This window comes from Polyodon spathula, chromosome 4 (genome assembly GCF_017654505.1).
Source record: "Polyodon spathula isolate WHYD16114869_AA chromosome 4, ASM1765450v1, whole genome shotgun sequence".
NCBI lineage: Eukaryota > Metazoa > Chordata > Actinopteri > Acipenseriformes > Polyodontidae > Polyodon > Polyodon spathula.
This window is the reverse complement of record NC_054537.1, coordinates 91,899,302-91,912,758: the sequence shown is the minus strand read 5'-3', so window position 1 is coordinate 91,912,758 and position 13,457 is coordinate 91,899,302. Positions and strand designations below refer to the sequence as shown.

General features: G+C 37.0%; 1 protein-coding gene across 1 annotated transcript in view; it reads left to right on the top strand.

Moving 5' to 3' along the window:
- The window catches only part of cpvl (carboxypeptidase vitellogenic like), a 38,308-nt gene that overhangs the window by 8,903 nt on the left and 15,948 nt on the right, over positions 1 to 13,457 (top strand). The window contains exons 3-11 of the mRNA XM_041249042.1: positions 2,201 to 2,319; positions 3,658 to 3,772; positions 4,620 to 4,678; positions 6,277 to 6,356; positions 6,506 to 6,572; positions 8,052 to 8,174; positions 8,424 to 8,555; positions 11,835 to 11,933; positions 13,163 to 13,336. Of these exons, the coding sequence (XP_041104976.1) occupies positions 2,201 to 2,319; positions 3,658 to 3,772; positions 4,620 to 4,678; positions 6,277 to 6,356; positions 6,506 to 6,572; positions 8,052 to 8,174; positions 8,424 to 8,555; positions 11,835 to 11,933; positions 13,163 to 13,336 (968 nt within the window). The remainder of the gene's footprint in view (positions 1 to 2,200; positions 2,320 to 3,657; positions 3,773 to 4,619; positions 4,679 to 6,276; positions 6,357 to 6,505; positions 6,573 to 8,051; positions 8,175 to 8,423; positions 8,556 to 11,834; positions 11,934 to 13,162; positions 13,337 to 13,457) is intronic.

The window sequence follows — 13,457 nt, the reverse complement described above, 5'->3', positions numbered from 1 at the left end:
TGTTTGGATAGATGTTAATGAGATCTACAAGCATCAAGCAAAATGTTATGGTAACTGGGGATTTGGGATTTTTGGCAGATTTTTGAAGTTCTATTGGTCATGCATTCGAGCATTGCTTATGGCCACTTCAGTGAGGTTCAAGTACCACATAGTTCTACCCAAACTGGCTATTTCTTCAATTGTACATTCTCTGAGGATTGATCTAGAGGAAAAAGTAACAATGCGGGCTTCCAATGGCACTAATTTAGAGCTGAGGGGTTATGAACTTGTATATGGGACTTGGGACTTCGTTGTTATGATGACACATTTTAAACTACCAAAACCTTACTTTGTTGGATTTAAAATAAACAAGTAGTGTTGTTTTTATAAGTTGTGGTGCCTACCTAGGAGGATAATTGATTGACTGACCAACCATTTGTGAACCATTTCTCATGCTAGCTAATCAGTCAGTTTCAGGCACGACTGAAAGTCTTTGGTTTAGGTCTTCGATGACAGAGACAGGTGTATTTAAACAGTGCTGTAAACAGGGAAGATTTTTTTTATTTTATTTTTTTAAAGAAAAACCATGAATTTAGTTTTTTAAACCCAATTAAGTAAGGTTTTGATAGTTTCAAATGTGTTATCATAACAACTAAGTCCCAAGTCCCATATACAAGTTCATAACCCCTCAGCTCTAAGCTAGTGCCAGTGGAAGCACATACTGTTACGTTTTCCTCTAGATCAATCCTCAGAGAATGCAAAGTTAAAGAAATAGCCAGTTTTGGATAGAACTATATGGCACTTTAGCCTAACCAAAGTGGCCATAAGCAATGCTTGAATGCATGACAAATGCAACTTCAAAAATCCCAAATCCCCGGATACCAACGTGTTTTGCTTGGTGCTTGTAGATCTCATCATCTATGCAACCATATCTTTGGGTGATTTACTGGGTGAGTCTCCACCCACGCAAGTTATTATGGCCTAACCTTGGTACATATAGCAAAAATTATAATTTTCAAGGCGGTTTAATGACCAGTGGTGGGACTTGAAACCAGTGGTGGGTTTTTCACAGAATTTGGAAGCCTGGTACCTAAAGGTCTTATAGCAATACTAGCAGCAAGGATCCACAGCCCCTACAGGGTAAATGCAATATGCCAGAAGTGAGTTGGGTGCTGCTAGTGTTTTGTTCTGAAAAGCCCTGTTCGATGCGAGTAATACGAGGTGCTACACATGATGGTAGCATCTAAATTGCACAAGGGTGATTTTTCTGGTCAAGGCCCCTTTCTCACTTTAGGTTGACCATTGTAAGGTCACAGGTCGAAGGGGACATTTAAAAAAAAAAAAAAAAAAAAATACAAAAATAATGGCTGTCATTTCTGAACTCAGCATGTCAAACCTGCTGGTGGATTTTTCTAGGAAAATCTGAGATGGATGGGCAACGAAATGTTCCATTTCTGGTTGAGTTGGTGTGGAGTGACCCTATGGCATATGCTTCTTTATTGTACAGTAATTAAAAATGACCCCAGTTTGACTCTCGGCAGGGGGTCCCCAAATTCTCTCTCCACTCTCATCCAGCTTCCCAGAGTGGCTGCTTCGCTATATATATATATATATATATATATATATATATATATATATATATATATATATATATATATATATATATATATATATATATATATATTTGACCATCTCCCAATTGGTAATTACTTGATTAATTGTGCGATGGCCATGTTGTGCATGAGTTTGAGTTTGGGGGATTTTAAGCCCATCCGTGCAGCAATAACAAAACCTCTCATAAAATTAACACAAAACGGTACATTTAAACAATACAACAAAATAACACATAACATAAGATACACACAGAGACAGGGGGCGCCCTGTCACACGTGTACAGCCTTCAGTAAAGTGTGTAATGTACAGTATTTAGTCAAAGTGTTTTTACACCAGTCATAGTTGAGAATTCAAGCTCTGTTGCACTACTAAGGATTCTAGAGTTAGATCTGTTTTAAAGTCTACATAGCTTGTGTTCATTACCAGAAAAGAGAAAAGAGACACCTTCGTGTTTTCCGTAGGCAAGGAGATGCCCCTAAAATATTCATTAAAGTTACTTATTTATAAATTCCAGAGCCGTCTGACACACACACACGCACACACACACTGCACCCCTACACATCGCTCTAGCTTTATTAAACTATATATATTTCTTGTGTTTGTTTAGCCAGAGAATTGAGTCTGGTGGGACCTCTCCCTGGAGCAAATGTGAAGAGTTACTCTGGATATCTCACAGTCAATAAGACCTACAACAGCAACCTGTTCTTTTGGTTTTTCCCTTCTCAGGTAAGCGCTTTCTGTCCTACTAAGGTTCTATTGGAATGAAATTGAGAACTGGGAAATATCACAAGGAAACTTTGACAACCCCTACATGAATTTTGGTGACCTAAATTTGAAGAGCAATGATCTGAATAGCAGCATGTCTAAGCTGTAGTCAGTCAAGGAAGAGAGAGAATGTGGGCAGTAATAAATAATGTGCTTGAGTCATTAGATGCTGATGACCTGTGACTTGTAATGTACAGTAGTTCAGAACAATCCGCTTGCTTTTCAAAGGATGAAACATAAGAACTGAGTCTAAAATGTTTTTAAAAATCTCATCTAGGTTTAGTTTAATTATCTGAAGAGTGTTGGAACTAAATACGGTGAGTCTTCAACTCTGTTGTAATCCAGTGAGGGTTTTGTTTATTAAAACATGTATTAACATTACCATTTTTAAGTGGCAACAAGCAAAGTTCCACTGTCATTGGCTTAAATCCAGTTTTACTAAATATTGATGACCTTGTTTATTCAGTTTGAAAAGCATGCTTAATGGATTGCCTAAAACAGGTAATGTTGCAAATTAATCAAGAAATTCCTGAAAACTCTTCTCTGCCACAAGAGGGCACCAGTTATTAGTAGAAGTCTACAAATTAGTTGTTTCATACCAAGTATTCCCTCATTGTATTACCCCCAAAAAAGAAAACTTAACTGAGGCTGAGAACGTATCTACATAGCCAGTTATATTGAATAATAAATATCACTTATGAAAAAGTAAAGCATTATGTAAGTAAAGAACATACTGTATGTTACTCAGTACTAATCCACATCACTATAAAGAGCACTTTTGATTCACGTGCATGTGGTAAGTCGCCTGTAAAAGCTTTTAAAGGACAGTACAATTTGTGTAAAAAAGTAGAATTACTTTCTTTGAGATGACAGTACTGTACTGTGTGTTGCACAACTCATTAAAAATGACTGAATATCAGGCACTGAAACAAGTACTCACTGCCATCTAGTGGTGTACCTTGATGACAATTAAAATATATCACAAGCTTATTGCGGAAGTGTGCAGCAGGCCAGATTAACAATATGTGCTTCCTTACCTCTGGATTTATGTCTTAGCTACTGTATTTCATCTTTTAGATTTAATTTGTAGCTACCATATCTACTTATTGCTGTCCTTGCCAGTACTGTTCATTAGTATGTGGTCTGTTTAATGGGAAATGCAAGCTCTTGATGAATCATCTTGTGCCTTTTTAAAAACCCTTATTTAACTAAATGCTGTTTTGTTATATCTGATCTGCTTTCTCATTTAGTAAAGTTTCAGTTGTACAGCGTAATGTTAAATGTGGTTACAATGTTTAGGTGAGACCCGAGACCGCACCAGTATTACTGTGGCTGCAGGGCGGTCCAGGAGGGACTTCAATGTTTGGACTGTTTGTTGAACATGGACCTTATGTTGTGTATCAAAACCTTACTTGTAAGTATTCATTTCAAACATATACTTTAAAGAAAGACTGACATTTGTAGTAGGAGTGTGCGGCTTCTTCACCTTATTTTATTATTTTTTTGGTCCTCTTTCATTTAACTCCATTATAACAAATGTTAGGATCTTCATCAATATAAAATATGTGCAGTATATTCCCCTAACAAAACAGTAGCATAGCTTTTTTTTTCAAAATGTGTATCTCCTCCATACGTCCTTGTAGTTTCCTGCTGTTTCTGTAACATGTTAATGTGTTTTTCCTGTTACAAAAAAAGTTGCAAACTTGGCATAGTGGTACATGTTTTGTGAATATGGCCTTATATCTTATGTTGCATGACTTTGGTATACCAACCAGAACAAAAGGTTCTGCAGATGTCTGTGTGGTCAGTGCCAATAAAAGCATCGGTGACCCATGCCATCTCACCTGGTTGCCTGTCAATTTTACTTCGACACAAAGACATTGTGAACCTCCTCCAAACCTCGCTTTCTGTGTGTGGCTAAATTGCTTGGAATTTAAGATACTGTGAGATGAGCCCAGATTTCAGTGAACTCGGAGAAGCTCTTTCGTAGTTGTAATTCTGTATTCACTTCTCAACTAGGATATGTGCAACCGCTCCTCATTGCCAGCGCAGCAGCCCAGAACTTGCAGTAAAACATATCTATATTACTATTGGAAGTTATATTTACTGTACTTCTGCAGCTCATGAAGCATATGGATCTTGAAAAATACATTTAGATCCAAATGATTCAGTCCATAATGTAACCACATAGCCTTTTTAGGGTTCACGTTTTTTAAATCTAAAGTGTCACCTTGGTTTAACTCTTTTATTTTTGTTTGCAGTGGGTGCAAGGAAGTTTCCATGGACCTCAAAATATTCAGTGCTGTACATTGATAATCCAGTATGTGATTTTTGACTAACTTCTTATGAAAATACATAGTATGCTAAACAAAGTCATGGGAACTGTTTAAAAATATTGTTCAGTTCATTCACTTTGATCTTTTGATCTGTTAACCCTATCTAAGATGAACTTCTGCACAAAGACAATCTACAATGGGAATGGGGCAAGGTTGTAATGGTTGTGGTTATTAATACATCAAGTCTTGTTTAGGTAAGACAAACAAATGCCAAGGAGCAGATTAACGATATGTCTCTTTACCTGTTGTGCATTGTAGGCAGGCCATAGAACGTTTCTCCTCATTGTCAGGGCAGCTGAAATCAGAATCCGTACGAGACTTCCGGTTGAACAAAATCTAGTCTGTTACTTTATTTATTTATTTATTTATTTATTTACGTGCTGGCCCAAGTTTTGCAGCTTACAGAAATGTTGAATTATGCATTTGTTGCAAGACTTAATCAAATTATTTACAAAGATATCAGATTATTTAGGAGGTCACACAACAAATCACAGATCAGGAACCACTTTTAAAGAGTTTGTGTTTGGTGTATTTTGATATAGAGCATCTAAAACAATGTGATTTACAGTGCATTTGAACTAGACTGATTTCATGTGAAGTAGGGTGGAGGAACTTGTATAATGAAAAATAAGATTGAGGATTTTATACCTCTCACAGAACTATTGGGAGAGGGTGTGGGCTACAAAATGAGAATTACTGTGCTTCCATTTTTTCAAAATAGAAATTAATACATAATACAGTTCATTGTACAGTAAGTGTTTATTTCTAATGTACCTTGAAAATGTGTTTGGGTTTTTTGACATTTTTGAAAACAATGTAGTTATATATTATATATATATATATATATATATATATATATATATATATATATATATATATATATATATATATATATATATATATATATATAGTGTCTTTTAAAAAAATTGCTGATATATTTTGCCAGAACACAGCACTGTAACAATAACATTACCTTGATGCTTTATTTTTAATAACTGGTGTATATTTTTTAGGTCTGACATTTTGTTTAAATTGATATTTTCTATAGCAGTCACAGCTGTTTTAGTTTAACCTTGTTTAACTACCTACCTAGCTCAAGGGGCATACTCATACACTTCTGTGGGTTTATGTCTAACATCACATGTCAGTGTTGCATCCCACTGGGAATATATATACCTGAACTCTGACCTCCTATGGAAGGTGCATAATATACTTCATGCTAGGGAGTACTTCCTTTAGACCTGATCACAAGCATATGCCAACATATATGCCAACGGGTCCTTCAATATACTGAAATACTGACCTACCAGAGAGTTTGCCTGCCATAAGTTCAACTGGTCAGCCTGTCAGATACCATAGTGTAAAATGTTTGCTTTCCTCAGATGTTCCTCACAACTCTCTTTTAACTAAATACAGTAACAACAACAAAAAAATAGTGCAGGCTTACATTGAGAGTCATCATTTTGGGTACTAACGAGGTGCATAAAACTAATATAAAATATTTGAATATAATATGTACAGTATTATATTGAGATGCAAATGCCTTACTTTGTGTGAACGTTTGTGTTATACTCTGCATTAGGTTGGCACTGGATTTAGTTTCACTGATGATGACAAGGGATTTGCTCGCAATCAGGACGATGTGGGGAGAGACTTGTACAGGTTAGAAACTAAACGCATTTCCATCAATGTTTTAGACATGCATTCATGTGTCAAGCATTTTAATACTGTCTGTAAGAAGAGATGTCTTGCAATAATGTGTGCTGTGTAAATGTAAAGCTGTCCCTAATGCCGTGTTTCTGTTCCCACAGTGCACTTACCCAGTTCTTTCAGATATTCTCAGAGTACCAGAACAATGAATTCTATGCTACAGGAGAGGTGACTATCTGTTTTAATTAACTAATATATAATATACACACACACACACACACACGCACACACACATCATATTTGTAGCCTTATCGTTGGAGCCCCGTGTTTTTCGCAAATATGAAATAACACAAAATAAAATTTAAATGCAACATGTAAAACAAAAAATCATTATAAAGCAAACCTGTAATTACATTTTTAAATTGGGAGGTTATACAAAAAGTACTTTTTAAATAAATACTTGCAATCATAGTTGTCAAGGCTCAGCCGTTGCCATAGACACGGTCTGAAGGGAAACGGAAGTTCGTGACTAGCACTTGCGCCGATGTATAGTTTGGAGAGAGTTGTTTGGAAATTCAAAGAAGAGAAGAGATGTTTGTGTCTAAAATGCCTAAACCGTGCATTCCAATTAAACAAAGCTGCAAAGAATTTGAGCATGAGGGGGTGTATGCAGCTTACGATCACAAAATGATGCTGTGCAGATTTTGCAAATGTCGGCTGGAATGGGACTCTACTTATAGTGTATATAGTTAAAATAAGTTGCCTTTTCAGTTTTCTTGCTCCTAAATGACTGAATTTACAATATGAGTATGTTGCGCAAAGAAAGCTGCCATACTGATTAAAGTTTCAAATTCCAAGAACGCACACGCTTTCTAATTTAGAATTGAACAAAAAGAGCTCCTTTTTAAACATATGATTTGAGTAACAACTAACCACAGAAAAGACAGTTATAATGTTAATGTTATATGGAATCTACTGCCTCTTGTTCTATCTAAATGAACGTACTGCAGCAAGCAGGGGTTGTTATTGGGCAGTGAATGAATAAATATAATTTTCTGTAGCAAATTATCCTAAAGTATTTCTTTGCAGATCAAAAAGTGTTTTGCGGTTTCTCACACAGTTTGTGCTCCTCTAGATTAGTGCAGTCCTGGGGATACTTGGTCATAGAAAACTGTAGCTCGGGAAACCACAGGATAGACACAGTTATAATTGAGCATTGTTTATAACCCTCTGCTGCAGCTGATTACAATTAGGGTTCATCTATCCATGCACTGATTTGTAAGAAGGAATGAGTAAACACTTCTGTGAAACAGAAAACGGTTCTCATTTTGGTTGAGGAATATGCCGGAGTTTACACTTTTCTGATGTCATATACCATATGTAGACCTGTAAAATTTATGAATCCTCCTGCAATAAAATGAAGTCTGTTTATTTACAGTAGCTAATTATAGCGAGAGGCTCCATCAACCTGATTTCCGATATCGATCTACCAATTTTGACGAACAAATTGATTATTTGAACTGCCAACTTAAATGGTTACATTATAGCCTCCCCAGAGAGCCTGCAACAACCAGATTTCGAGTTATAAGGTGGATAAATCAACCGCTGTAGACTTTTTAGCGATCAGTCATCAAGGAGTAACTTATTTTCCTGACCCAGTTACAGTGACTACAGCAATTCTTTTTCTTTTCTTTTCCTCTTTGTTAGTCTTATGCTGGGAAGTATGTTCCTGCGATTGGTTACTACATCCACAAGAACAATCCCTCTTCTAAAATCAAGATCAATTTCAAAGGGGTTGCAATTGGAGACGGCCTCTGTGATCCTGAAGTGGTAGGTGTTTTTTCTTCTAAATAGGTCAAATACATATTTTATGTTCTAGACCTATCATGATAAAGTCCATTCTTGGATATCTTCCTAATGGCTTTTGGTTACTAATGTCTACCACATGGTACGGTCAACAAGTTACTGAACTTTAAATTTGTAAGTTGATTTGAAGTCATGATTGTGAGACTTTTTTTTTATTTTGAAGGTTAACCTATTTTACTTTATTTTTCTTTGTTCAATGTGTATGCTGGGCAGATGTTGGGCGGCTACGCGGAGTTCATGTACCAGAGTGGCATAGTGGATGAGAAGCAGAAACAGTTTGTTCAACAGCAAGCTGATTTGGGAGTGAAGTACATCCAGCAGAAGAAATGGGTCGAAGCCTTTGAAGTATGCACTAGAGGGCTCTACCATGGCCTTAAAATCTAAACCATCTGAGTAGAGGAAAGAGCAGCCTGGGGAAAATTCCCCCCCATCCCCCCAAGGGGGGGCAGGGGAATGGTTTATTTAGAGGCTTTCCACAAGGTTTAAGGCTGGTTCTTAGGCAATGAATAGAACAGAAAAAAGCTTTAGAAACAGTTTGGTGAACAAATCCTTCCTAAGTCTATATGGGGATAGTAATATATGTCAGTTGTACTTTGAAAAGGAGATGCTAGATAAGAAACACATTGTTTGTATTTATCAAATGTCTTTTTTTGTGTTTTGATGATTACATGGGTTAGAGATTTCTGTCTATAGAAAAATCCAGGGGGGGGGGGGGGGGGGGGGGGGGGGGGGGGGGGGGGGGGGGGGGGGGGGGGGGGGGGGTATTTTTTATGGGGAAGGGGGGGGGTTAAATATATGTTTTTCTTCTGTTTAACTGTAACTTGATTGAGACCATAGGCTCCTAACCCATAGGTCACATGGGGAGGTAAACTGTATTTTGCCCCTCTACTTTTTTTTGCTCTGTGTATATACACAATTATTCAATGTTTTGTTGTGGTTTTGCCTTTTCAAATAGTTTAAAATGGAATTAAAAAAAGAAAACAAAACTGAAATTCATTCAGAAGACGACCAGAAGTCCAACATCGATAAAAATAAACACAGTAAAACACACCCTGCATGAACATGGTTTGACCCAAAGACAACTCTGCACTATTTACAACAGGTACCGTTAGCATCAGTGTGACTGCAGCAGAAGATGCTGGCCAATTTGTGGAGACTACAAACATGATTCAATTAAATATCAGCTAGGTAGTTATTAGTTTAGTTTGTTTTTATTCTCTACTTACCAGGTACGTACCTGACATCGCAAGGTAATACATTAGTCTCTGAGTATAGGAACACCTCTTGAGAGGACACTTCACCTAAGCAAACACCCTTGTGGTGAAACAGGTTTTTCCCATTGTAAATGCTCTGCCTAAAGGAACAGGAACATCGCTTAAAAGAACAACCTTTTGGCACTGCTAGCCATTACTTCACAACGGATACAGTACTGTTTTGTAACCCGATAACTCCTCCTCATCATCAAACTTAAATTCAAATGGGTTATTCTTTGTTTAATCTTTTCAAATGTGACTTGTCATTGCAAGAGTGTCTTGAGGCACACTGATTGGCTTATTAAATCTTTCCAGAAAGCCATCATATCATTGCCTCGTTATGTATTCTGATTTCCACGAGCGCACGTCATCACTACAAAATGGCATCTAAGCAAACGGCAAAATGCGCCGCTGTTTCTCTTGCTACAAAAAGTTGTTGGAGTGCCTGAAAAAAAACCTGAATCAGGACACAAGTCGCAGAGCAATTTGGTGTTTTCCATTCTGGTGAGGTGCTTCACCATTCTGTTAAATAATTTTGTGCATGTCTTGAGTATTGCTCCTGTATAGGTATTCATAATTAGTCTAGAGCTGCTGCTTTATTTAACATGTGTAGGGGTGCTGTGTTAATTTTGTTTGACAGTTTATTATTATAGTTTATTAACAGATACTTGCCTATTGCTTTTCTCTTATTCTTTTCATTTCCTATGTTGTGCACGTGCGTCCATGACAAGTAATAAATATTTATTTCATATTGTGTCTGGTGGTCAACTCCATCTTAAAGCACACTTCGGCTAAAAGAACAGAACACTTTACTTGCTTCCTGAGTGGTGTTCTCTTAGTCGGGACGACTAATATTTTAATTTATATTACTCTCCCAGTAGTTTTGCGCGCTGTCATCCCTTGTTAAAGATACACAATAATGTACACAATCCAAAAATGCAAAATTTGCCCCAATATTTAAAGTAAAAAATATAAATATTTTAAAATTATCAGTAAATGACTTGGTTTGACCATATTTAGAAGCAAGCACAAAGGCAAAGACACAATTTAATGGTATAAAACAAGAAACGGCTCTTGACTGGTCCTTACTGCAAGTTTTGGCATTTGCTTAAGAATCTAACTATCTATCTGTCTGTCTGTCTGTATCTATCTATCTCTATCTATCATGGCAAGTATTTTGAACTGCCTTGCTTAGGGAATACTTATCTTCAAAAGAACAGTACTCGCTTTTCTTTGTTTGTTTAACACGTTCCTTTAATAAACTACATGTGGGAATTCTAGGTGTAGCATTGTGTAGAGATGTCATTGGTCCTGAATGTGCCATTTGGTGCTACTTGCATATATTTGTAATTACTGTGTGCTCAGTAAGTACATATTGTCGGTTTGCTCGGCAGTTAGTCCTTCAGTTTGTCCCCAACTTTAATTGAGATACATAATTATTGAACTGATGCTCCTGACATTGATTAATACACTGAATTGTTGTACTGCTTTTATTTTATTTGTACAGTTGGTTATTAGTAATCCACATTGAAAATGGTCAGACTGGTTCTTGAAAAGTCATTGAAATTTGTATCAGAAAAACTATATGAAACCTGTAATTTATGACATCTGAAGCAGAGATTGTACTTTATTTTTGTAGCTGAGGTTTTATAAAATTTAATATTAGATGAACTGGGCATACATGTAAAAGGTTTGAGTAACATTTCAAAAATTGTTTAACCAACCTCACATGATTTGAGGTGGATCCATCAGGCTGTATGTATTTTTTGCTTACTCTGCAATGCTTATGGCAAGTCAAAATCTAATCTACCCACACTCAGTACCCCGTACAGTATTTTGAATTTCGGTCACAGAATAGTGGGGACCAGTACAATATGTTTTCGGGTACGTGCATGCCAACAGTGCCACAAGGTATCATCAGACGTATAGATGGCTGCTTTGCAATCTCTATCCATGCTTTATTATGCATTTACTGTGCTTTACTGTTTATCAAGTTGTGTTTTTTTTTTTTTTTTTTTTTAACGTGTGTTTTACCATCTTACACTTCTATGATTTAGGTAAGGTAAACTTTTACAAAGGTGTTATAGATAGTGTGGGTAGTTTTCAAGTGTATTGGTTCATAAAGTTTCACATGCATCCTTTATTCCATTTACTTTCTATGTAATTCTTATTGTGCTGTTTCACCAGCTGGTTAGGGATGAGAAGGTTGTTGTATTGGGAAAAGCTTTCAAACAGTACATGGTTCCAGTTTGTTACTTCCGCTGCCTAGATTTCCCATCAACTATAACCAAAAGCGAGTTTTGATTGTCTTCATTGCACTCTGTAAAATTGTAGCTTTTTAATTCTTTCATTTTTGTTTGTTGTTTTCCAGGTTTTTGACGTCTTGCTTAATGGAGACACAATTCCATACCCTTCTTTCTATCAGAATGTCACAGGCTGTACAAACTACTTCAATTTTCTTCAGTGTCAGGTAAATGCAGATTTATCATCTTTCCATTTTAAAATCATGATGCTATTTCAAATAAAGTTTATTTCATTAGTTTGTTTCCAAACCTCCTAGTATTCTGGTTCAAATATGAATGGTGACTTTGCTGTGATGCACCTTGTAAAGATACTGACCACCACTTTTCAATCGGGATGATTGAGAGCAGCAACGTGCCAGCCTTCCCAGCATGCTTACCTCGACAGTAACTATAAAATTACTATGATAACGCAACAGTAGATGTTGCTAAACATAACCCTAAGCTTGTACATTTATTCTATTGAGCAACACTTAAATAGAATAGAAAAATTCCATATGCATAGTCATGTTTTTACATATATTGCATATTTCATGAAGTCTATACAGACTTGATTTTCCTTTCTAGACCACCGGTTCAATTCCTGCCCATTTCAGCAGGGCTCTTGGGTGGGAGTAATTTCATTTTTGCAGCTGTTTTAAGGCTACTGTAAATTGAGCTCTGGTGGTTGCAAACACATTTCTAGTGGGCAGGTGTTCACATCAGGAAACGCACAACACACACCCTGGTTCTAAATGGGCCCTTTGTTGGCAGCCGCTCAGGACGGCCAAGTATTGGAATGGCATAGAGACAGAAGAACCTTCTCAACTGCTAGAGAGCAGACCTTTCAGGGCAGGCTGGAGGCCCAGTGCCAAGCTGTGTGTTTGGTGGGAATCGGCTTGCTCTGTCGCTGCAAGAGTTGAGCACTATGCTTCCTCACTGAAAACCCATACAAACACCAAGCTAACTCTCGTACAGTGCAGGAGATCAGACAGATAATTAGAAATGCCCTCCAGAACAGTAAGCTTGGTGGAGACCTCAGGCAATCAGCAAAGTGTCTCGGTGAGTTTTGATTGGATACTTAATTGTTCCGCAATGAAAAAAAAGAGGCATAAATAAAATGGCAAGAAGATTATAAACATGTTCTATAACAGAAAAAACTCTGTTTCTGGGAGGTATTTTGGGGTGTGGGGGGGTCTGTTTTTTCTTGAATTCCCTAGAACTAGACTCTTTCTTTTTTTTTTTTTTTAATATTCTAATTTAAGAACAGAAATGGGTCCCATTGATTCTCCCAAAGGTCAAACGCTACCAGGTCATGACGGATTTAAATTTGAAACAATTGTGGCCACATGACATTTACCTGCAAGAAAAGATTGGAAACTTCTGAGAAACTTTTTGATTGATTTATCTCTCTTCACAGGAGCCTGTAGATCAGTCATACTTTGGCAAGTTTTTATCACTGTCAGAAGTGAGGAAGTCTATTCACGTGGGTAACCTGACTTTCCATGACGGGTCTGAAGTGGAAAAGCACTTGCTTGAGGATGTGATGAAGACAATCAAACCGTGGTTAGCAGTACTGATGGATAATTACAGGGTAAGTGCTGCTGACACTACACACAGATGTTTCCACTGTACTCGTATTGGCTTTAATGGTATTCCACGTGCCGGAAACAAACCACGCTCTATTTATGATGACAGTAGCTGCTGCAAACACA